The sequence below is a fragment of the Cyprinus carpio genome, chromosome B25 (genome assembly GCF_018340385.1).
Source record: "Cyprinus carpio isolate SPL01 chromosome B25, ASM1834038v1, whole genome shotgun sequence".
Lineage (NCBI taxonomy): Eukaryota > Metazoa > Chordata > Actinopteri > Cypriniformes > Cyprinidae > Cyprinus > Cyprinus carpio.
This window is the reverse complement of record NC_056621.1, coordinates 5,195,100-5,220,193: the sequence shown is the minus strand read 5'-3', so window position 1 is coordinate 5,220,193 and position 25,094 is coordinate 5,195,100. Positions and strand designations below refer to the sequence as shown.

Genomic DNA, 25,094 nt, shown 5'->3' with positions numbered 1-25,094 from the left:
TAATCACTGTGGTATAAATCAAAATACCATGGAATTATGATCTGATACAATCACCGTATCTTGGTACTGTCTCAAGGGCTTTGACGTAGGCTAACAATTTAAATGTCTTAAAACTTAAAAAAGATACTATTATTTCTACGTTGCAAATAAACATACATAAAATAAATTAAAAATAAATTAATCCCAATGACCAGTAAATTATAAAAATGGTACCATCTACCTGTTGTGTTTCTGAGGTGATCCACTCTGCAATCGATTAACCGACCTAATGCAGTTCAATGCAGTCAGTTCTCGATTATCATGCCTGCCTACGCCGAGCTACCCACAAATCAGTTAGCTAGCATAATTTCTCATATAGCCACCAGAATACAATATCTCAATGTCCCGATGATTAAAACGGTGTGATTGAGATACTCCTAATTAACATGAATTTAATCTGCTCGGCGCTTCGGATCGGTGGGTTGTCAGTCCAGATCGTTTGATAACGATCCATCTCGGCTAACAGGCTAAGAAGCTAACAGCGTCTTCGATGACATTTCACTGACAAACACAACAGAGCAGGTCTGTAAAATATCGATAAATTCGCTATGTAATCTATATTTCAATATATTCACAACGTATTTGTGGTTATGTAATTGTTAGAACTAACATATGTGTAAATAAATCAACGTTTATAGCGAATAAATGGTAGCTAACTAGCTTCTGTTCAGTTTCCATATTTGGGCGGGCACGGCAGTGAGTTATTGTTAGTTGCACGACCAAAAAACACATTTAATGCCTTTATTGATGCTGTTTGTGTGTATATATTGTTTCTCTGTTTTGCTGTTGATTAAATGTGGATGTAAATTTCACTGGCATGGTGTGGATTTAAATGGCTTGTTTGTTTACATGGTTCACCAGCATCTCACAGGGCTTTAATTTTACCACAGCAACATCAGCTCATGTTAATCTGTGTTTAGATATATAAAATGACCAAAGCAAAGGTAATTCCCTGGAGTAGTATCATGGCAAGACACCCATAGGGTTTACTTAAACCCTAATCTGTTGTCTACAGGATGGTAGGGTGATGCTTTGGGCCCTTTGAATCCATAACAGATCATTGTGTTTGTACTCAAAATATATTGTTATTAAATACATTCTTAAAGCTTTAAAATCAAGGGTTTTGTTGCATGATCAGTCAGTTTTGAACAGACATCTGTCTAGAGATGAGCTGTCATTAAGGTTGCAAGTCTCAGTGTTGAAATGGTGATCTTGATCATTGTTACTTAATCATTGAATGATCTCTCTGATGTTTTCTGCTGATTAAGACGTGTCTTATAGACCTATATATTACTGATTGTTGATTTAAGTTCATTGTTTTTGTGTCTGTCCACCAGTCTGCATGGCTGATGTGCTGCTGAGTTAGTGTCCGGCCCTTATGTGAGGAAAGCTGGCCGGCCGGGCCGTGGAGCACTAGACAGGAAAAATGGCAATGCAGAACAGAAACTCTGTGCTGATCCTGTCGGGTCGGGAGCGAGGAGCTCGCATGCTGGGATCCCAGCGGCTCCTGCAGCAGCTGGTGGAAGACCGGACACGCTGGATGAAATGGCAGAGCCAGGTAGGGTATCAATCTTAATGGTTCTCTCTGGCCTACAGAAAGCAGACGTTCCTGTATAGAGCAGTTTCAGGATATCACAGTCAGAATAATGTCTTCAGACAATATTCAAAGCCTTCCTCCCCCTACAGGCCATCAACTGAAATAATGTCAAAGTGGCTTATTATTAGACCTTTTCTAATCAATCAGTCAATCAATCGTTATTAATGTTACCGATGTTTTGTCTGTAATGAGTATGATGAATGAAATAAAATGGCAAAACAAGCATTTTAGATTTTTAAGGGCCCCATTTTATATTGTATATAGTTACTATTTAAGAAAAAAAGGGTGGTGGGGGGACATTTAACATAAAAATATTTTTGTTTTTGGGGTTGATGGCCTATCTGATGACAATTATATTAATATTAATGTTCTTGTTTTAATGTAGAATAATAATGCAATAATTTAGTCATTGCATATGTTATAAAAAATAAAATCAGATTCTTTGACAGTTATTGAGAGGCTGAATTCAAAATGTGTACAGTACATTGAAAAAATGATCAGAACAAGAGCTTGCCACAACAAGTTTAACATTTTTAAATCATTCATCAAATATTCACAGATTTAAATTTTAAATTGATATATTCAAAAATAACAAACAAAAAAAAAATAAAAATATAAAAATATAAAAATAAACAACTATAACAATAAAATTGATAATTTATTTGTGTGTGTATGTATGTGTATATATACATATATATTTTTTGATTGACCCTGAAATTTTATTAAGACTCAATGCTGTAAAATCTTTAATTTCCAAATCATCATGCTTGTAAATAGTATATGTGTGCAAATATACATATGTATGTGTGTAAATAATATGGTGGTGTCTCAATTATTTCAGAAAGTAGAGTTGCCGGATAATCCACGATCAACCTTCCTGCTGGCCTTTAGTCCAGATAGGTAACTAATACATTTTAAGAAAAAAAAGCAAAAATTTGAAAATAATAAATGCTAAATAACTTCTGTTTTCTGCTTGCTTCCTGAGATTGTAATTACATCTTTTACTTTTATAGGAACCTCGTGGCTTCAACCCACGTCAACCATAACATCTACATCACGGATGTGAAAACAGGAAAGTGCCTGCACTCTTTAGTGGGCCATCGACGCACACCTTGGTGTGTGACCTTTCACCCCATTATCCCTGGCCTGGTTGCCTCTGGGTGCCTTGATGGAGAAGTCCGCATTTGGGACCTGCATGTGAGCATCAGTTTTGTATTACGTTTTACTTATGCCTAATATATGTGGACCTTCTGCTTTTGCAAACGTTTTTATCTTGTGTGTTTGATTTTCATACCATTCAGTCGCACCTCTCGGTGGTTATTCTAGTCTGATCTCTACATGTATCTACATATCATCTACATATACATATATACTAGGCATTAGAAACTCAAACGTTGCTGTTTAAATGAATGCTGTGGATGTTTTCCCCTGTTCCCAGGGTGGTAGTGAGAGCTGGTTCACGGAGAGTAATGTTGCCATCGCTTCTCTAGCGTTCCACCCAACAGCTCAGCTCTTGCTCATCGCCACCAACAATGAACTCCACTTCTGGGACTGGAGCCGACCAGAACCTTTTGCTGTGGTCAAGACTGCCAGCGAGACCGAACGTGTCCGGTGTGGAAGCAATACTGTTATTTCTTAGTGGTCAACTAGAAATAAGAATAGACCCTTTTTTCCATATTCATTAAAACAATTAATAAAAATTTTTTATTTTTTGGCCAGGTTGGTGAGATTTGATCCTCTAGGTCATAATCTTTTAACAGCTATTGTGAACCCATCCAACCAGCAGGTTAGAAACAAGCTTTTTTCCTGTCAAAATAGCTGTACTGTATTTTCCTATGTGCATTTCCCTTTTACAAACATAATTTTATGAGCGTTTTGCTGTGTTTCTATAGAATGATGATGACTCTGAGGTCCCTATGGACAGTATGGAGATGGCTTTGTTCCGCCAACGTTCTCTTTTGCGGTCCCCACCCGTACGTCGCACACCCATCCTGCACAATTTCCTGCACATATTGTCCTCTCGCTCTTCTGGGGCGCAGGCTGGTGATCAATCCCGCCCTGCCCCTGAGCCCCGAGAGCCTCCCAGCATGCCCCGTTTCCAATACCCAGTGCGGACAGAACCGGGTGACCGCCCTGCCTTACAGGGCTGCACGCAGCATTTGGGTTTGGGCTGTCTGTGCAGTCGTTGTGCTGCCTCGCGGAACTTATTCACACAGAATCCAACAGGCCTACAGCCTTCGGATTCGCCTCAACCGCAGACTCAGTCGGGCCCCTCTGCCTTTTCTCCCGCTTCTAGCCAGACCCGCACCTCCACGGACCGACCTTCTGCTTTTAGCAGCGTGTTCAGCGGGGCTGCGGGGAACTCTGCGCATCGGGGACTCTTGCCTCTTTGGACTATTGATCCCTCGGGGTCACAAGCACCCGGTCCTCTCGAGGCCCCTGGACATCTTCCTGGGGCTGATTGGTCTGGTAGTCTGCTGAGCACGGGACATGAACATGGTTTAGGTGCGATTGGGGTGGAAAGCAGCGCCGGAAGGGGTGTAGTGCCCCCTCCTAGGACAAGCTCCTCTTCTATGGATCTCCTTTCCATGCATAGGTTCCCCGATGGTTCCTCTTCATCACCCATATACACTTCTGCTACAGAAGGGCGAGGCCTGGTGCTGCCCGGCACGGAGCCCAACCGGGGACGAGCCAACGACGGCACCAGTAGTGGCCATCATCCCTTCTATGACAACACCCAATGCAACAACCCCGCCTCCATACGCAATGTCCTGCAGTGCAACCTGAGCCGTTACTTTATGGAATATGAGCGCATGCAGGAGTTAGAGCGACCCGGTGGCAGCCGAGAGGTGCCGGGTGGACCGGGACCCATGCAGGAGCTGCTCCACAGAAGCATGGACACAGAACGCCCCGGGCCTTCGCATAACAGCTCTTCCCACACTGGAAACGCAGGCACGCCAGCCGGCCCCTCTCAAAACCACCCCAATCGTTGCCGTTCGTGCCACAACCTCCTCACCTTCAACCATGACACTCAGCGCTGGGAGCGTTCCGGTCAAACCTCTTCTTCCTCTTCCTCTCAAGATGGACCATCCTGGCCACTTTCAGTGCCTCCGTTCGAGGACCCAGGTCAGGGTGCACGGGTGGAGGCCCAGGCCCCTGAGATAAGGCCCATGGCTTTAAGCGAGACCTCCTCTGGGCTACAGGACCAGCAGCCCATGGGTCTCGTGTACAATCAGGAGACGGGGCAGTGGGAAAGCGTGTACCGGCAACCGACGGCAAGCGCTGCTTCTGAGGCAACACCAGACGCCTTAAACCCAGAGGTGCCTGTTGATAATCCGGATGAGGACTCACTCAGGAGGTGAGGAAGAACAAGAACTAAATTTGGTATTTGAAGGGATAGTTCACCCAAAACTGAAAATTCTGTCATTAATTACTCACCCTCATGTCGTTCCAAACCAGTAGGACCTTCGTTCATCTTCGGAACGCAAATTAAGAATTTTTTTAAAGATATTTCCGAAGTTTTCTGACATTGCATAAACGGCAACACAACTCGCACGTTCAAGGCCCAGAAAGGTAGTAAGGAAATCATTAAAATAGTCCATTAAAAAGATTTTTTTCTTCCATGTCAGTCTCCATCGTGCATACTACGATGTTGTGTTGTCAAAAGAAATTTTAAAAACGTTAATTTCCTGCTAACATTTGAGCGCTGTTGAGACGATTCTTAAACACTGCTGATTGGCCATAGTGTTCACGTGCTCAACAGATAAGACTGTGATTAGCTTCTGTGATCATCGCTTCACACTCTTCACCGAGCGCTCACACAGAAGCACATGGGAGCATTTAAAAGCAGGCGTCTGTCAGCTAAACCGTCTGTGAACAGATATATTAGAGATCCGCTGATAGACGCGGCTTATAATGCTCCCATGTGTTTCAGTGAGAGAAGAGTGTGAAGCAAAGATCATTGTAGCCAATCACAGTCATATCTGATAAGATGTGCTTTGTTTACTACAAGCAGAGGAATGCACATGCAAGCATCGTGGTACTGTCGTGAACACCTGTCGAAGACTGACAGAGAAGAGACTGTTGAATAAAGTTGTTATTTTTATTTTCTTTGCACATAAAAAGATTCTCGAAGCTTCATAACATTACGCTTGAACCATTGATGTCACATAGACAATTTTAACAATGTCCTTACTACCTTTCTGAGCCTTGAACGTGGCAGTTGCATTGCTGAAGGGTCAGAATGTTCTCAGATTTCATCAAAAACGTGTTCATTTGTGTTCCGAAGATGAACAAATATCTTATGGGTTTGGAATGACATGAGGGTGAGTAATTAATGACAGAATTCTAATTTTTGGGTGAACTGTCCCTTTAAGGTGTGGTCACATTAGCAAAATTTTGGGCAAAAAAAGGTCTATTGTCTGTTGTCAAAAGTGTAAAGATGCATGAAGTCACTTTAAGTAATCAAGCAAATTTCTGCTTTACAACATGGCAAATTGGCATGTCCAATTTGAACCTGTTGTGAAATCTGCATGTAATTTTTTGCCCTTATGCGAGGTTCATGTTCATATGGATTCCTATTGAAATGGTTAGATTTTACCTACATTTGTCTTTCCTGTTACTTATTTGTATCTCATCTTCTGCCTCAGGAGGTTGTTGGAATCATCGCTGTTTCCATTGTCTCGATATGATATGTCTGGCTCCAGAGATCATCCCATATACCCAGATCCTGCCAGGTACCTGTTTAAAAGCCTATATGTACAAACTCAAGGCTGATTATTGGGCCTTAACTTCAGAGTTTAACTCTTTCTCTTCCACATCTCCTCAGGCTGTCTCCGGCTGCTTACTATGCTCAAAGGATGATCCAGTATCTGTCTCGGAGAGAAAGCATACGCCAGCGTTCTTTGCAGAATCGCCTACGGACGCTCTCAAACTCTCAAGCCGACAGCCAGTCCAACAACCCCTCCTCCACACCACCAGAGGCCAGTGATGGAGACTACGAGGACATCGAGTGAGTCTGATAAAACTCATTGCATTCTCACTCACGTATACATACATCTGTATTACTGTATGATTGCAATTACTTTTATCTAAATCAGTTTTGCTGTGTTCATCCTAGTGGTTTTGAATGTTGAGTAAGTTTTTAATATTTCTTTTTCTCTCGGTTACAGGGAGCCTGGAGACAGGACAAGACACAGAATGCCCCGCAACGCTCGAATGTCAGCCCCCTCTCTTGGGCGCTTTGTCCCACGGTAAGTGTCATATGCTACTGTAAAAACAGTAATATTGTGAAATATTTGTGCAATTTAAAATAACTGTTTTCTATTTTAATGTTTTTTAAAATATAATTTATTCCTGTGATGTAAAGCTGAAATTTCAGCATCATTACTCCAGTCTTCAGTGTCACATGATCCTTCAGAAATCATTCTTGTTGAAAACAGTTGATTAACATTTTTGTGGAAACCGTGATGCATTTTATTTTTTTATTATTAATATACTACAATGATCTTTGTTTTTTTTGGTTTCTTGCTTTAGATAAGTTAATAAATGAATTCAGATTTCTGAGCTTTTTCAGAGAAGGAAAATTGTGTTGTTATTAACATTAATATAAACATGTATTTTTGTCTGAAGAGGTTCCTGTTACCAGAGTACTTGCCTTACGCTGGACTTTTCCATGAAAGGGGTCAGTCAGGCCTGGCCACTCACTCCTCCATTAACAGAGTATTAGCAGGTACAACAAGCAATTTCATTTCACGTCGTTCTTTTGTTTCCCATAGTGTCAGAAACATTAGATACAAGAACAGTGATTTTAAAAAGCTGAAGAGAATTAAATAGATCTACAAATAATACTCGGTTGCAGGTGCATCTATAGGTGATGGGCAGTCAGCTGTGGCCAGTAACATTGCCAACACCACCTATAGGCTGCAATGGTGGGATTTCACCAAGTTTGACCTTCCGGAGATCAGTAATGGTACGTTCTTCTGAGTACTACTGGTGGTTACCTGTTTTTGAAACTAAGAAATGTTTATCTCATTTCATTTTCTTGTTTTCTTGTTTTCATCTTAGCCACTGTGAATGTACTCGTTCCTCACTGTAAGATCTACAACGATGCCAGCTGTGATATTTCAGCGGACGGGCAGCTGCTGGCCGTGTTCATTCCCAGCAGCCAGCGGGGTTTTGCGGATGAGGGCATCCTAGCCGTCTACTCCCTCGCTCCCCATAACCTGGGAGAAGTGCTGTACACCAAGAGATTCGGTCAGTGTTCTCAAACAGGAACTCAGCAGCTCATTTCGGCAGTAACACTGTGAACATTCCTGTTTAGAGTTTAGAAAAATACACTCTATTAGCAGAAATATTTGTTTTTGAGTTTTGCTTTTGACGTGCATTTCAGGTCCAAATGCAATCTCGGTGAGTCTTTCACCCATGGGCTGCTATGTGATGGTAGGTCTGGCCTCCAGACGGATCTTGCTCCATCCCACTACTGACCACATGGTGGCACAAGTGTTTCGTCTACAGCAGCCACACGGAGGAGAGACCTCCATTAGAGTAAGAGCCTGAAAAATGCCACATTTGCAGGATTGTAAAATTGTTTATTTAACAGTATAAACTGTGAGTTAGGGTTAGTTTTATTCATAGACCCAAAGCTATAAAGAATGATACAGTGCTGTTACTATAATGTAGTTTTTCTGCTTTCTGTGTTTTTGATGGTGTGCATTTTCTTGGCATCCTGCAGATGATGTTTAATGTGGTGTACCCCATGGCTCCAGACCAGAGAAGACACGTCAGTATTAATTCGGCCCGGTGGCTTCCAGAGCCAGGCATGGGATTGGCCTACGGAACCAATAAAGGCGACCTGGTCATCTGCAGGCCAGTGTAAGTAAACACCCAGAGAAAACAGCTGGTCCACATGCATGCTTTAGTCCGTAGCAAATTTGAATTTCCTTATCACATCGTAAAACCCAGTATTTTTACGTTTATTTCCTTAGCCAAATGTTTTTATCCATCGTAAATAACAGTATACGTATAACAGGAACTAAGTATTATGCCTAAGGAAACAATGGCTCCAAAACTTACTGTTTATTGTCTACAAAGGGAGCTGCATGCTTTACTGTTAACAGTCTACAAAGGGAGCTGCATGCTTTACTGTTAACTGTCTACAAAGGGAGCTGCCTGCTAAGGAAGCATCCTAACTGAAATTCAATCTCATAAGTGACCAATTACATAGAATGCAACGCATGAAGCACACAGGATTCATAACTGAATTTTCACAGTTTGAGTTAGCATGTTGTTCTAGTATGAAAATAGATATATTACTACAATTTAAAAACTTATTTTATATATATATAATTTTTTTTTTTCAATGTAATTTATTCCTATAATGTCATTATTCCAATTGTCAGTGATTCTTAATGATTCTTCAGAAATCATTTTAATATCCTGATTTCCTGTTCCAGAAACATTTCCTATTGTCATCAATGTTGAAAACTTAATATTTTTGTGGATACTGTGATACTTTTTTCTGTGAGACCCCCCCCCCCCCCCCACCACCATATAGAAATTCAAGTACTCTGTTTAGTGCATCCCTCTGAATCCAAAGTATTATTTTCTTTCCAGAAAAACTGTACTGTCCCCATACTTTTGAACAGTGCTTTGTCATTTATTTTTGATAAATTAATTTAAATTAAATATTTAATTTTATACTGACCGTATATCTCATTTAACATGCATGACTATATGATGCCTTAAAATATTTTCTCTGCAGGCAACTATAAGGTTTTGCAACAAAGCAAGTGATAATAATAGTTTGTGAATTGCTTCTATTTGGGATGGTACCAATAACTTTTTGGCCCTTACTCCAGATCTTCAACCAGTACCTCACACCACCCAGCAAGATAAACAAAACAAGTGCCACCGTGAAGCACAGTAGCCATGGAAATTGCAGATAAAACCAACCACAGTTTATCAGCACAATAAAAGCTGCATTTTTACAACCAGTAATTTCCATAAATGAGTTCCACAGCTTGTGTCAATATTGACTCTGTGAGTCAGACATGCCAAAGACTCAGAGAGTTGATTCATTATCTGACTGTCAGCAGTTCATCTTCAACAATTGAATATTCAAGCGAGTTCCCGATCCCAGATCAGTGTCAGATTTCAGATGCGTGGACTATATGAGGACTTTTGATAAACCACCATGTTACCTGAAGCCGCCTTTCATTAGATTACCTTCTTCATTAGTGGCAGGAAACTCGGGTGTTCAACTGGAAAGAAGCAATTATTGTTTTTTAACAAGGTTATAGGCTACATTACCTCTGCGCCCCATGACTTTTGCAACTCATCGCTTTCAAGGAATTCTCCCCCAATCTGATGGGTTTCTAATCAGATCACAGCCCACACGGACAGATGGAGTACGTCATAATAATTCCATTGCTTCTTTGCAATTTAGTAATTTGGGCATTATTATTGGTCTTAAATGCACAATCCGAGATCTGCACATGGCTCTCTTGAATACTTGATTCTGATTGGCAGTATTTTTATACAGTATAATGCTGAACTGTATAATTGACCATAATCGTCCCATTCAGCGGATGCCTTGCATTGTTGTGCAAGCTTCATGGATTGCATCATTTTGCAGTTTCACAATAAACTATGATATTTAATGTCCAGTTGTTTATTTATATATTTGGTACTTAGCTGTGTAATAAGTGGGATGATGTACAATCAGCCAGTCATTATCGCAAAATGAATCCCTTCGGGGTGATAAATAACCTGACGTGAATCATACGTTGCCATTTACTTAGATGTGTAAACAAGATAATGAAGTCTAAAATATCTGTTGTGTTGTCAGTGATTTCCGCAGTGATGGAGACAGTCCGTCGGATCTGAACTCGGATTCTTTGTTTACTGTCAGCAGCAGCAGCCGAACCCGTGGAGTGGAGCGCCCAAGGTCAGAAATGAGCAGAATCTGAAGTCATAGCTTGTCATAGTCATAGATCCAAACATGCTCATCTGTGTTTATTTCTTACAGCACCAGCAGGTCCGGCTGGCGATTTGACCGAGACATGGGCCTTATGAACGCTATTGGCCTGCAGCCGCGTCAGGCCGCCCCTTCTGTGACCTCACAAGGGACGCAGACACCAGTGGTGCGACTGCAGAATGCAGAGACGCAGACGGAGAGAGAACTTCCTTCAGCCAGCACCTTCCAGAACGCACACACATCCAGACACAGTAAGACGTTTGTATGAATGTAATTTGCATAAAATTACATGAAGACACTTAAAAAAAAAAAAAAACAAGAATATACAGTAAAAAAACTAGCTAAAAATTATCAGTCTTTTTTTTAAGTATGTGTAGTAATTTGTATTTATATGTACGACGGCGTTTTAGTGCCACATTAAAAAAATAAAATAAATCTAAGATTACGAGATTTAAGTCGAAATACTACGAGAATAAAATCCAAATATTTTGAGAATAATGTCGAAATTACGAGATTAAAGTCGTAATATTTAAAGAATAAAGTCAAAATATTATGACTTTAATCTCATAATTTCAACTTTATTTTTGAAATATTTGGACTTTATTCTCGAAATGTCACGACTTTATAACATGCAAAATCTCCCTACATATACAGCTTTTTTTTTTTTAATGTGGCACTAAAACGCTGTCTCATATATATATATATATATATATATATATATATATATATATATATATATATATATCCCATTGAATAAAAAAATAAAAAAAAATAAATATATAAAAAACCAAAACTATAACATGCAAAAAAAAAATTCCTACATATACAGCAGGGTCCAAAAGTAGTGAATTTATTTTAGTTTTTTTGCACCAAACTAAATTATTATAATATATGTTAAAACTATATTATTAGAATAACAATTTGAGTCAGAAGATTAACTAAACACTGACACATCATTTTTTTAGTATTTTGTTTTGACCCCTTTTTGCTTTCATTTACATGCACCAAAGATTTTTTTTTCCTTTTTGTATTTACAATATTAAATGTGATCTTAAACTCCAGATCTTCTATGTATTTTTAATAAAATAAAAGATTTAAATGCATGGAAATACCTGATTCACTTGATTTTCTTCTGTCAACATTGAGTGAATTGAATCATTTTGATTTTATTCATTGAAATGAAGTTTTAACTGATTCAAATTAATAAACTGAACTTATTAACGTTGTAGGAAAATTAATAGCCACATAATCAGATTTCTTAATTTTATACTGCTAGCAAAATAACTTTGAATATTCAGTATATATTGCCCAGATGTAATGCACTCATGCTAAAAAAAATTAATAAAATAAAAAAAACCTCCAGTGAAGTGTCTTGCTCAAGGCCACAGTGATTCTAACGGATTTCTATAACGCTCCAGTTCATTTCTCTGTAACCATGTTGAGTAATATTGATTATGTCCTCTCACAGCTGCAAAATGTGTTACTCTTGCAGTGGTTCACACAGCCAGCACCAGCACTGAGAGGCACGCACCCCCAGAGACAGCACACACACTGTCGCACACACTAGTTCAGGCATCGCTTACAGAGGGAACGCTGAACCGGACCAACTTGCCCGCCACATATCAGGGTAACTGCTTTGTCTAACTCTTTCTCATCCTGTCTCTTCCTCCTTCATCGGACACAGATAATGGAGTGAAATTTAATGAACTGATCTCTCTGAGATCTGTGTTGTGTCCTGCTGAGGGCTTTACACTGTTATTACTGTTTCAAATGCTTTATTACCTGCTGTTAGCTGGTCTAATTAAATCTTCGCCCTTGTTTTCTCGATTTAATGGGACCCAGTTTGCACACATGGGAAGTTAATAGATAACTTACTAAGACCTTGTTGTTGTTGTTGCTGATTTTTTTTGGTCATTAACCAAAAATCTTATTTCCCGGTATAGTTAACTGCATATCACACTTAAAATACAATTATTTTTGCTAGAATTTATAGTGATAGTAGTTTGATAATGGCTTAAATTGTAGTAGTTAGTAGTAGTAGATAATTGTTTTAATTTATTATTATTATTAATAACCTGGCTGTATTTGTATAATTTTGTGATTAAAGGGGTCATATGACGTTGCTAAAAAAAACATTATTTTGTGTAAGGTTAAAAAAAACACATTATTTTCCACATAATGTACATTATTGTTTCTCTTCTATGCCCTGCCTTCTGAAATGCATAGTTTTTTACAAAGCTCATCATTCTGAAAAGTGAGGTGTGCTCTGATTGGCCAGCTATCCAGTGCATTGTAATTGGCCGAATGCCTCAAGCATGTGACGGAAATGTTAAAAAACTTAAAACCATGTCTGCATTTGTGATCGGAGAAACGACAAACAACAAGAACTACTCTACACTGCTCAAAACTTGCGTTTGTATAGTCAGTGGCAAATACTTGAAATATGAAAACATACTTACAGACTGTGAGTCAGCATTATTTGTCAGAACACCTACAACACATTCATCTCACCCAACAAACACACAAAACACTCCTTAAAATCCGCAAAACACACTTCAAAAATCTGAATAAACTGTTCTAAAACATCTTTAACAAATACTTAAAACACAACTTAACCACTGATTTCTAGTTGTGTCCTCTTTTGGAAGACCAAACAAAGTAGCTTTCACAACAAAACAAAACACATCCACTACACGACATCACAGCAAGCAACAACAACAAAACTACAATCAAAATCAAACCTACACCTCATTTTTATACGCGTAAACATCTGGGCGGTGTTATGCAAATCTTCCCACATTGTGACGTAGAGATGTGGGGGCGTGTTTAAACAAGGCGTTTTAGGAGGGCGTGGACGAGTCTTAACTTTTATAAAGAATATCTCTTTGAGTTTGAGACTTTAGTCTTTGCAACTTTAGGGATCTTATCTATTCATAAACAGCTTGTAACACTCCAAAGAGAACGGAAAACTTGATATCGCATCATATGACCCCTTTAATACATTACAAATCATTGGTACTTCATCTCATTTGATAATTTTCTTTTTTTAATTCTAAACTTGGACGCCATTAGAAAAATATTGTTTAATAGCTTCACCATACTTAAAACTTTTGAATTAAAACTCAGTGATTAAATAAGTTCTTCCTGTTTTCGCATTGCTCCAACAAACTCATCAAAATCATATAAATAATGTAATGCAATCTTGCCCAGTAATGTTTGTGAATATATTTACAGCAATGTAACAAAAAAAAAGTTATGCTATATAGGGCCGGACAATAAATCAATATCCATATATATCAGGATATAATTTTTTCAATAACGGTTATGATTTTTAAACATTTCTGGTATTTCAATATACATGACAGCATTTTGTCACTTGCTGCATTTCCATTACCCTTCAAATTGCACAAATTGAAATTATTTCTAAAATATTTTATTTCTAATAAAGGTCAAAAGGATATAGGAATCAATATTTTTTTAGTGTTGTTCATATCGATATCAGAATTGTATCGCATTGTCCGAAATGAAGAAACATATCGTGATATAAATTTTGCCCATATCGTCCAGCCCTAATGCTATAGCAACCGGTGAAATGAGATCAGACAGCAAAATTTGTGAATAGAATTCTGGAAAACTTTTTATCCAGATTGGCTTGCATTGCAATCAAGGTATCAGTTCTTGTTTTCCCTGGGAATCAAACCTATGACTGTGGCATTGCTTGCACCATTCTTAACAAAATCTGAATTTTTAACGCAATTTGAATCTTCGTTTTGCTGTTGTCTAATATCAGCATTTCACTGTCCTTTCTGTTTTTTTTTAGCGGACTCAGCAGCCGAGCCCGGCCCAGGAGAAGACGCTCTGTCTCGGATCCGCCGCCTAATGGCGGAGGGAGGAATGACGGCCGTAGTCCAGCGGGAGCGCAGCACTACAATGGCTTCCATGGGCGGCTTTGGAAACAACATTGTTGTCAGTCATCGGATTCACCGCGGCTCACAGACCTCAGTCAGGACAACTCAGGTGGGAAACCCAACCTCGGAAATGCCTGCTGGACTCGGTATCTCAACTCTTTTTCACACTGAACCCTTGGTAGACTCTCTAGAAGCTCCTGGGCCATCAGGGTCCAGCGGTGCCCCATTTCCGTCACGGTTTACAACTCGTTCTGAGGTCGCGGGGGCATCTTCTATGGTTGAGACGGACTTGTTTGGTGATCGTCAAGCTGATGATGTGCAGCACCACCCATCCCCGAGCGGTTTGGATATGTCCAACCATAGCAACAACAATAACAATGACCATAGCAACAGCTACAGTGAAAGCCGGAGCCGAGATTACCCTGATGACCTGTACGGCAGATAGTCTAAAGTCTGGTTTTCACAGAGACGAACATCTCAACTGGTCTGCATGGTGCTTGAGCATTTCGTGGTGGACCCTTTGTTACACAGAACATAGCATTTAGGGCGGAGCCACTGAACTTCCCGCCTCAGTTCTGACTCCTCCCACTCTGGCCTTATTTGGGAATGAATGAGTGCCAAGTTTTTCATGGCATCTCCTTAACTTGGAGATGCCAGCCTCATCTTTTTTTGTCAAAACAACAGATTCTTGCTTTGGGGAAGCATCATTATTGCACTTGCGTGTTGCACTTAAGTTATAATTTTTCTTCCTTTCAAGGTTGAGTCTCAGACATTTCATCATTCCATGTGAGAAAGGGCATCATACTTGAATCCTTCCCGTACTTCAGTACGGAATAACATGGTTGTAGTAAAAGGGTTACTCCACCCCAAAATGAAAATTTTGTCATTCATTACTCACCCTCATGTTTTTCCAAACCCACAAGACCTCCGTTCATCTTCGGGAACACAAATTAAGATATTTTTGATGCATTCTGAGAGCTCTCTGACCCTCGCATAGACAGCAGGGGAGGGAGGGTCAGAGAGCTCTCAGAATGCATCAAAAATATCTTAATTTGTGTTCCGAAGATGAACGGAGGTCTTGTGGGATTGGTTCCATGAGGGTGAGTAATTAATGACAGAATTTTCATTTTGGGGTGGAGTAACCCTTTAACCACCCTTTCAAACTCTAGGAAAAATCATCAGCCAATAGAAGTGCCAGATGAGGCTGGGGGCGTGTCCTTACGATTCCTTTGGATCCCATGGGGTCTGTTGTGTTCAGGACATTTTGGTTTGAGGAACTGTAAAACAGTACAGACTCTTCACAGCTAAACACTAACTCACACAACATCCTCTAACGGTTTTTGTGTTAAATTCAGAGATTATGCTTGATGTGATTGTTTTTGTGTGTGCGATAATGTGACTTTCAGTGGTCAAGTCATTCAGTTGATCAGTATCTAGAACAATGTCTGCTTTGAAGTTCTCAGACCGCGAAAACTCGTCTGTGTGAGCGTGTGTCCTACTAAACTTCAAGGTGGCGAATTTTATGATGATTTTTAATTTGAATTTATTTATCTGTTGTTTGAAAAATACACTTCTGAAAGCATGTCATCTGTAATTGTCCGTCGGATAAAAAGCAGTTCGGGAACCCTCAAGCAAGTTCAGATCTCATATCTGCATGTGTGTCCAGTTCCAGAGCTTTTATACAAGGAGGCGGGCTGAAGCTGAATGTGGAAGGCGGGGCTTAAGCAAATTAGCATGTAGGCTGTAGAACGCACATGCGCATCAAGTGAAATTTTGGAACGCTAAGCAGTTTTTATTGGGCTTTTATACATTTGTGAGCGTTAACTTGTGTGTAGGAGTCAATTCACGTTTATTGTTGCGATTTAAAACGATGCATTTTTACTAATCCTACTGATGTAATTTCCCAGAAATACCTTAATACTCAGAAATGAAATGTAGGATGGTTAAAATTATTGTGCCAGATCATTTTCATGCTTTAAACGCAACGCTTTTTACACAGTTTAGCCAATTCGCCATTATTTCTACTAAAATCAGCTGATTGGCCGACAGTATCATTCCATTCTACCAATCGCAACAAGCTGCTTATGATGTGTAAGACAAATGGCAAGTGATTGCACTTAAGCGCCCTTTTCTCCTGCACCGAGAACAGGGTTACAGACTATAAACCAGACATGTATCTATCATAGATCTGGATTATGAGCGATAATCACTCTTGAATAACACATAATAGAGTATTTCTTGGGCACTGGACACTTAGGAGAGAGACGGCCCGATATGCGCGCTGCACACTGCTGAGAGTCACAGACGACGGACACTGTCTGTATGTGTGGATGTGTATGTCTGTGAGTGTCCTCCACTGAACCTAGAGAGTTTTATTATAAATAAATGTAGCATTGTAAATGTAGAGAGGATAAATAGAGGAAAAAAACTTAAATCCATATTTCGGGATGATTTTTTTTTTTTTTAATAACATTTGCCTTGTGAGCTCTATTGTGCTTGTTTAGATTCTCGTGTACGATTGGTCAACTCTAGTGATTTGAGTTGTCAATGCATTTGCATATGCACAGGCCTTTCGTTAACAAGCATTTATAAAAATATCTCCCTCTGCTTTTGTGTAAATGATTTTGTTGTTTTAGCTGCTTGGCTTGAATTTGTAGCTTTTTTTTTTTGTTGTTGTTAAAAAAAAAAAAGAAGAAGAAAAAAAATATGGTCCCCAATATGAATGGTTTGTGTTTTGAACGTTTTTGGATGTAAGATTCTGTTGGATTTTGGTCTCATCACAAACAATGGCAGCTGAGGAACCTCTCGGAAGCCACATACCCTTTGGTGTTTTTCCATGAGTTCAGTGCCTTGGGGAATCTTCTCCTTACTGAACCACAAAAGCCGTTCTGATGTGCGTCAAAACCAGAATAGCTTCTTCATAAGCCTTTTGACTGTTGAGTGTTTTAGTTATTGGTAGAAATGCTGGTAAATCTGAAGTCTGGTTGTGTTGGCTGTCATTTCGATTATTTATTTTACCCTCTGTGTGAATGACAAATGCAATCCTGATTTTTAAAAATACTTCTATGATAAGAGAGAAGGACCTTTTTACGTTATACTCCATCAAGGACACACCTTTTCCTGATTTTACTCATTTCTGACCATATGCACAGCTTATTTTTATGAAGTCGTTTCATGCAGGGCTTGTTTTAGACTTTTAGGCCTCCTGACAATTCATTTGTTCTGATGAGAATAGCTGACGGTGACCGAAAGTGTGACATTTTAAAAACTGTTATTGTGTTCTTGTTGGATGTGTGGTTATGTATATGCTCTCACTGCTGGATCGGTACCTTAGCTGAAATCATGATGGTGGAAAAGACCAGAATTTAACTTCCTTTTCTGACCAGACCAGAGGGATGTGGTGTTATGGCTTACCATAAATGTGTAGTTGGTTCTTTATTTAGTGAAAATGAGGATTAGGTGTTGTAAAAGAATTTTGTGGGACACCAAAGATCCTTTGGTAATGAAGATTATGAGAGTTTCAATAAAATGGGAATATGGAAACAAATTCAGTTGTTTTTGATATTATTTATTTTTATTTATTAGAATACAATGCATTTCATGAAACTATCCGGGCTATATTTTTGCATAATATCAGTTAAAAAAAGACAGCATTTGTTATGCTTGAAGTATTTTATAACTTTAAATATATACAGTTAAAATACTGTACTACAGCAATGACAAACAAACCTTGGACATTACTAAAAAATACCAAGACTAATCACTGCAGTGACGATTTTTCCCAAGTTACATTTTTATTATTATTTAGCATTTTTATTTTTTAAAATTTTTATTTCCTTTTTTGTGTCAGTTTTCATGACAGTTAAGCACATTTTTCAAAATTCTCCTGAAAATGATCGCAATTTAAAATAAGCAAACATTTGTAACAAATTATGGTCATAAAAATGAGTAAAATGTGCTTATTTGTCTTAAAATAATTGTCTTTATGTATAATTAAGTTTCTTTTAATTATCTATATATTGTATTGTTTTCATAAAACTCATTCAGCCACCCCCAACTTTACCAATGTAAACATAATTTGTTGTAGTATGTGTGATATTTTAAATATTAAAATAGAATCATAATAAAATTAAACAGATGTGAAACAGCTGTGGAGCTTCATTGCAGGTCAGGTAATTAGATTCCATTCCTTATGTAACTGCTGCCTTCCTCTTTAGATGACTGGAACTGCATTAAGCATACATGCTTTAAAAAGGCAGCACAAAACTAGGAGGAATTCAGCAGTAACACGATCGTTCCAGACTACTCTGATCATCTTCCAGTAAATTTAGTGTATTGATACAGCCTAAAGAGGTTGGAAGACTTGTTCCTGGTTATGTATTCGGAAGGTGAGGATGGGTGTTATTGTCTGAGGAATTAAAAGTCCTCCCAGTCGTTCTCTCCTACAGACGGAGCAGGAGATCATGGAGACTGGATCTGTCGTTTTTTCAAGGGACTTTGAGTGGTTCGTTTTTAACGGTAAGTTTGCTGATTTGATCATGTTAGGGTCATAATTTATTGTTTTGTCAAATTTATCTCTTCATTTCTATGTGCAACCAATTAGAGATGTGTATTTTAGCATTTAAAGTGTACTATATACTGTATATAGAGTTCAATCTATAGTTGTTTGCTCATACGTCAAGTTAAACACTTCTTTACAACTTGATTTATGATAAATTTCCGTTTTCTTGTCGTAGGCTCCTCTATAAGTTCCTCCATCATGCTCAATAGTAGCATGCACAGTCCCTTGCCCGAGGAATCGTACTTGGTATCGGGAAGACCACGTCATGCATTCGGGACTGTCGGGGTGGTCGTCATAATACTTATCACTGGCTGCATCAGCCTGCTAACAGTCCTGGGCAACGTCCTGGTTCTGCTTTCAATCAAAGTCAACCGCAATCTCCGAACCATCAACAACTACTTCCTTTTTAGTCTTGCTTGTTCGGACTTTATCGTCGGTGTTTTCTCCATGAATCTCTACATTGTGTATGCCATAAAGGGATATTGGCCTTTTGGACCACAGATGTGTGACTTGTGGTTGGTTGTGGATTACGTGGTGAGTAACGCCTCTGTGATGAACCTCCTACTGATCTGTTTTGACCGGTACTTCTGCGTGACCCGGCCTCTGAGTTACCCAACCAAACGTACTGCAAGGTGGGCTGGGGTGATGATTGCTGCGGCTTGGTTACAGTCTCTGCTTCTCTGGGCTCCAGCTATCCTGCTTTGGCAAGCTGGGAGGGACAGGAGTAAGGTCCCAGAGGGACAATGTTACATCCTGCTCCTCGCGAACCCTGCTGTAACCCTGGCAACCACTATCCCAGCATTCTACATTCCCGTTGTAATAATGACGGTACTGTACACAAAAATATCCCTGGCCAGTCAGAGACGGGTTCATAATTTGAAGCCTGAATCCTCAAACCTGCTTGATTCATCTGAGACAAGTAGAGGAACGTCAACCGCAAACCCTGACCTAGTGAATGACATTAAACCGGATGACTCATGCATACTTAAACGTGATTCAAAGTTCGTTAGAATGAAACGGCTCTTTTCTGTAGAGTTCAGCAGGACTGATGACTCCTTGGATTCCAGTCCTGATGCCTCTATGGAAGAACGAGGGCTGGATGCAGAAACCTCAAGACCGAAGACCTTGACAGCGTGTTTGGAAACTAGCAGGACAACGCAACCTCACTGTTTTCAAAACCATACTGCCCTTCAGGTTCAAGGTCAAGCATCCAAGAATGCTAGACGGAAGGCTCTGAGAGAGAGGAAGGTGACAAAGACCGTCCTTGCTGTTCTTCTGGCCTTCATTGTTACTTGGACGCCTTATAGCGTTATGGTTCTGATTGGTACCTTCTGCCGTTGGTGTGTCCCTGAAATTCTGTGGATGGTGGGTTACTTTATGTGCTACGTCAACAGCACAGTAAATCCAGTGTGCTACACACTGTGTAACGCCACCTTCAAAAGAACCTTTAAACAACTGTTGATGTGCAAGTTCAGAAATCTGACATTAAAATGAGTCGGACTTAGTCTCTTATCAATGACTCCTTGCCAACCAATGAGGAACCTGATTCGCTCAGATGTTTTGTGACTGTGAAGCAGTTTAATTAGAGCCAAAAGTAAAAAAGTGGAGTTGGTTGAGGTTATTGGTGTTTATCATGTTTTTGATAATGTATGCATTACGTGTACGATTTTGACGTATCATAGTTTTGCGAAGGCATTCTTACGCCAACAGTTTGTATAAATCAATGCAATAGTTTAGCGAAGACTTATTATTTTGTTTGCATGATGCTGGTTTACCAGAGCCAAAAGTGTAAATAAAGTGAATTATTTAGTTGCTCATATTGCACGCGTTAAATGTATCGCAAAGTCATTAAGTTGATTCTTATTTTTTTGTGTGTGATAGTGGTTTACTAAAGTGAGAAGTAAAAATAAACGTTTGAGTTATGTTATTCATCATGTGGCTATAATTGCATTTGTTTTACAAATTGTATCAGAAAGTTTTTGTTGTTGTTGTTTTTGTTACAGTTTAAGACTCTTTGTGCAAATTAGTAAGACCCAAGTGAATTTGTGTAAATCATAATTACATTATTATGGAAATTGCATTGTGATCTAGTTCTACAAGTGAAAATATACCAGTTATTTTATGTTTATAACATTACTAAAATTGCAAATGTACAACTATATTGACGTCATTAAAGTAATTTTTCCAATTTTGTACGTTTGTGTAAACTTTTTTTTAAAAAGCACCAGAAAGTATTATTGAAAATACACTTTCATTTATTCACAACCTGTAGAAGTAATCAGTTAGTGTTGTAAATTTGATTGTACATCCATCAAATCTAAAACCATAAACATTTATAAACATAGATACTTTTATATAGGCCGTTACTTCCAGGAGCGACGTTCGTTTAAGCATTCAGCTTACATGTTATAACGTACAGAAATCTTCTTCATTCGGTTTGTTGTAATTTACAAATACTTTTGTTTAGGGGCATAATTAGGCTCTCGCCAGTTTTTCTCTTTAGTAAAGACAATTTGTTAGACAACAGATTTGCTGCGGCCCGTTTTATACATGCAAAGTCAATTACAATTAAGAATTCGCTACAGAGATCAAACTACAACAGCATAGACACATACATTTACTAATTACAAAACAAAGAAAGTGGAAATAAAAACAATAGGTAGGGCTACAGTTTTTTTTCCTCTCAGCATTCACCTTTTGGAGGATTTGGGAGTGTCACATAGGAATGTACCACTGAGTGGGCAATGGGGTTGTTGGGGTTGTCTTCAAGTTAGTTTTCCTTCCCTTTTCCTTTCTTCTTCTCACCTCCCTTGGGTTTGGGGGTCTTTGGGGTGCAAGGTTTGGACACTTTAATGTTGGTCTGGCATTCAGCGTTGAACAGTGCCTTCTTCAATGTCCCAGACCTGCTTCTGGTTCCTGTAGTAGTGTCACATTCGGCCCAGCGACCAAACTTGTACTTGCAGTCAGCTAAAAAACCAAGAACAAACTCGACTGAATGGCCTGTCTAAATGCATTTTAATTTGATTCACATCCAGACATGCATTCAGTGTATTCATACACAGTAAATCTCCTTACCACCAAAGTCTTTCTTCCAGTTGCATGGGACTTTGCACTTGGTTTTCTTTGTCTGTTCGTTGCAGGTCGCCTCTCGAATGCCGGCGCCACAGTCGCCGCTGTTGGGCACGCATTTCCCAAACTGCCATTCACTGCACTCAGCATCTGCTTTGGGCTCTTTGCCCTTTTCTGTCGCAAAATAGAGAATGATTATTAATGATATCACACCAAAGGAATGTGCATTGCATCATTTTGTAAAAAATAAAAACCTTTTTTCTTCATACTGGCTTCCACGGTGATCATCAACACCACCAGCAGCACAAGTGCTATAGAGAATAAACTCCGCATTCTGAAAAAAAAAAAACAAATACATCTGATATTAATTTCAGTTTAACTATGTAGATGCACAAGCAGATTTAAAACTACATAATTTTATTATTATTTATGAACTATTAATATTTTGAGTTAGCCTGTGCTTTAATCATTCAAACTCATAATATTGAAGCTTTAATTCAGTTATCAAACACTCTATTATTTCAGTTCTAATTTTAATAATTTTAAATTGCTTGTTTTAAAAAAAAAAAAAAAAAAAACAGTACAGTTAGCTGCCGGGCAGCATTTCTAATTTGTTTCTATTGTATTATGTTTTTAAAGTGCAAGTTTTCAATCTTATAATATTGAAGCTTTAATTCAGTTATCAAACATTTTAAAACATATGTTTTGGTTAATTACAACACTGCAGATGGCAATCACAACAACCAGCATCACATCTGTTTGTATTTTTGCTCTATATTACATACTATATGCATGGAATGGCCTATTTTATATACATACACCAACATAAATACATATTATGTTGTATTTATGCTACTCAAAAACATTCATAATTTAAATATGTACCCTATTTTTTCCCCATGCTGTTTTAAATTCCTTAATAAATTGCTTAATTCATTTTTTCAAGCCAATTAATTCCGCTAAATTAAATTAAATTAGTTTAGTGGAATCAGTCAGTTTGAAATGTCCTCTCGTAAACACCAAAACAGACAAAATCAGATAATAACACATCAGATATGAATGTTTTCTCTGTACTGTCTGATTTAAAGACACTGTGTACACTATGTCCTCCGCCATCCTAGCAGCTCGCTGTGTGACTCCATAAAAGAGCCTCTCTATATTTTCCTCTTTCTCGAAAAAAAAAGCACGCAGCACTTCTCCTTTTCATTCTTTTCCTGTCTCCATTAAAACAGGCTCCTTTCACTCCATTCTTCAGTCACTCATAAACGTGAAGGGCTCCTCGGGGTCGGACTTTTTGTGCGAGGAGAAACAGCGGTCGGCAGGGGTCCCCCGCCTCCCCTCCTCAGCCTCCGCGGGGAGAGAGGCCAAGTACTCAAAGACCTTCAGCTGGGCCTTAGAGGAGCCTGATTCACTGGCTCCGAACAAAGCAGGATCTCGCCCGTTTTGCTTGCCTCTCTGAAAGGACCCGAACACAGATCCCATGCTGTGTCTTGAGGAGGAGGGGAGGGCCCTCCGCTCGACTCCTTTGAATGTAGGCCTATTTGCATTGGAGGACAAAACCAGCTCTGTTGATGCAAGAGGGGATGTGGGATGCTGCCTTTGATAAATGCAGAACTGGACATTTTGAAAACTTCCTCAAGGAGCACAAAGTTCACCGTCGACCGCGTGACATGCCAAGGCTCTCTGGCATCTGGAGCTTTGCGTTCCGTCGGAATTGAATCGCAAGGCCTGATGGTTCTGATGTGGAGAAGTGGGTCAGCAGTTGCTGGCAGCTGGTCCTCTTTGGCACTTCACAGAGCATCATTATCCCTGACAGCGTTAAAGCGCCCTTGCACACCAAAACACAAACTCCACGACTCGATTACAGCATGAATGCAACTATTTAAAGCGACATTCGCCGTTAAATCAACTATAATAAACAACTTAGCGATTGTGTCGCCGTTCAAATTAATCAAATTAAACCAAATATTTTGACGCTATTATTTTAAACTCATGAAATGTTCATATATTAAACGCAACATTTAATAATCTAAAAATCATGCTTTAAACGCTTATTGACGCTAACATTCGCGTTTGTTATTATGACACGGAGCGTCCATACGCCTCCTTTCATATATCATGTCCTAGCCTATATCTCATCATAAACGTGCCCAAATATTATTATGAATATAAATGCATTCTATTATCGCACAAAAACGCAGATAAAATTGATAATATAAGCATATCCAAATAAATCGGATAAATCCGGTTACTCGCAGATATTTGCATTATTTATATCACTCACTAGTAGGCTATTATTCAAACGCGCAGCGTCGTGAAACACATCGACTGTAGTATAATAATAGGAGTTGTTGGGTTATGATGATGATGATGTACTTGCCTTATTGCTGTAAATATGATGCTGTGTTGTGAGCGTGTGTCTGTGTTCAGCTCTCTCTATGATCTCTGCTGCTCTTTGTGTTTCTCCGAACTAGTTTGAGCTGGTCGCATAGCTGTGCACTTACACACTCTCTCTCTCTCTCTCTCTCTCCACGTGATCTATCTAGCTATTCTCTTTCCTGTTGAACAGTATATTTATACAGATTTTCTCTTAAAAAAAAAAAAAAAAAACAACAACTACAATAAAATAACGACATTTTTGAATTAAAAAAAAATAAAAATTAAAAAATAATCAACATTATGATTATGGAAAGATATCTCACTTAATTAAATAAAACACTTCTAATAAATTTACTTACACATACATTTATTACTTACTCCACACACATTATAATACATATGGTTGCTGGAATTTTTTTTTTTTTTTTTTTTGCAAATTATTATTATTATTATTATTTTATTAATTAATTTATTTTGCAATTATAAATACATGAAACAAATAAATAAACCAAATTATAACAATGCAAAATTACGATTATGGTAAGACATTTCTGTTTTTCAGTA

At 38.8% G+C, this 25,094-nt stretch overlaps 3 protein-coding genes and 1 pseudogene across 4 annotated transcripts; 2 read left to right on the top strand and 2 right to left on the bottom strand.

Moving 5' to 3' along the window:
* LOC109045640 overlaps nt 1–25,094 on the bottom strand; it is a 638,390-nt pseudogene that overhangs the window by 295,895 nt on the left and 317,401 nt on the right.
* On the top strand, nt 228–15,454 carry LOC109050618 (activating molecule in BECN1-regulated autophagy protein 1-like). 2 transcript variants are annotated; one of them, XM_042752683.1, is made up of 19 exons: nt 228–561; nt 1,377–1,597; nt 2,478–2,536; nt 2,650–2,833; nt 3,075–3,247; nt 3,356–3,422; nt 3,529–4,994; nt 6,286–6,372; nt 6,465–6,647; nt 6,808–6,888; nt 7,267–7,367; nt 7,497–7,607; nt 7,703–7,891; nt 8,028–8,182; nt 8,370–8,509; nt 10,485–10,583; nt 10,665–10,864; nt 12,106–12,240; nt 14,437–15,454. In XM_042752683.1, exons 2-19 carry the CDS (start codon nt 1,466–1,468, stop codon nt 14,964–14,966), a joined length of 4,092 nt encoding a protein of 1,363 aa, XP_042608617.1. In that variant the 5' UTR covers nt 228–561; nt 1,377–1,465; the 3' UTR covers nt 14,967–15,454. The 2 variants fall into 2 exon arrangements, with proteins under 2 accessions (XP_042608617.1, XP_042608616.1); XM_042752682.1 differs by having other exon boundaries at nt 229–561; nt 14,434–15,454.
* LOC109050617 (muscarinic acetylcholine receptor M4-like) lies at nt 15,573–21,188 on the top strand. Its single transcript, XM_019068184.2, has 2 exons — nt 15,573–19,039; nt 19,258–21,188. Exons 1-2 carry the CDS (start codon nt 18,985–18,987, stop codon nt 20,574–20,576), a joined length of 1,374 nt encoding a protein of 457 aa, XP_018923729.1. The 5' UTR covers nt 15,573–18,984; the 3' UTR covers nt 20,577–21,188.
* Nucleotides 21,320–24,686, bottom strand: mdkb (midkine b). Its single transcript, XM_019107068.2, has 4 exons — nt 24,532–24,686; nt 22,406–22,485; nt 22,158–22,325; nt 21,320–22,049 (listed from the first exon to the last, which is right to left on the bottom strand). Exons 2-4 carry the CDS (start codon nt 22,482–22,484, stop codon nt 21,853–21,855), a joined length of 444 nt encoding a protein of 147 aa, XP_018962613.1. The 5' UTR covers nt 22,485; nt 24,532–24,686; the 3' UTR covers nt 21,320–21,852.

Bases quoted from the DNA above. Each gene is read 5' to 3' on its own strand.
- LOC109050618 (XM_042752682.1), top strand. From the start codon at position 1,466: ATGGCAATGCAGAACAGAAACTCTGTGCTGATCCTGTCGGGTCGGGAG. The intron at 2,834-3,074 runs GTGAGCATCAGT...CCCTGTTCCCAG, and splicing joins TCCGCATTTGGGACCTGCAT to GGTGGTAGTGAGAGCTGGTT. The intron at 7,892-8,027 runs GTCAGTGTTCTC...CGTGCATTTCAG, and splicing joins GCTGTACACCAAGAGATTCG to GTCCAAATGCAATCTCGGTG.
- LOC109050617 (XM_019068184.2), top strand. From the start codon at position 18,985: ATGGAGACTGGATCTGTCGTTTTTTCAAGGGACTTTGAGTGGTTCGTT. The intron at 19,040-19,257 runs GTAAGTTTGCTG...TTCTTGTCGTAG, and splicing joins TGAGTGGTTCGTTTTTAACG to GCTCCTCTATAAGTTCCTCC.
- mdkb (XM_019107068.2), bottom strand. From the start codon at position 22,484: ATGCGGAGTTTATTCTCTATAGCACTTGTGCTGCTGGTGGTGTTGATG. The intron at 22,326-22,405 runs GTTTTTATTTTT...ATTTTGCGACAG, and splicing joins AGCCAGTATGAAGAAAAAAG to AAAAGGGCAAAGAGCCCAAA. The intron at 22,050-22,157 runs GTAAGGAGATTT...TTGGTTTTTTAG, and splicing joins CTGGAAGAAAGACTTTGGTG to CTGACTGCAAGTACAAGTTT.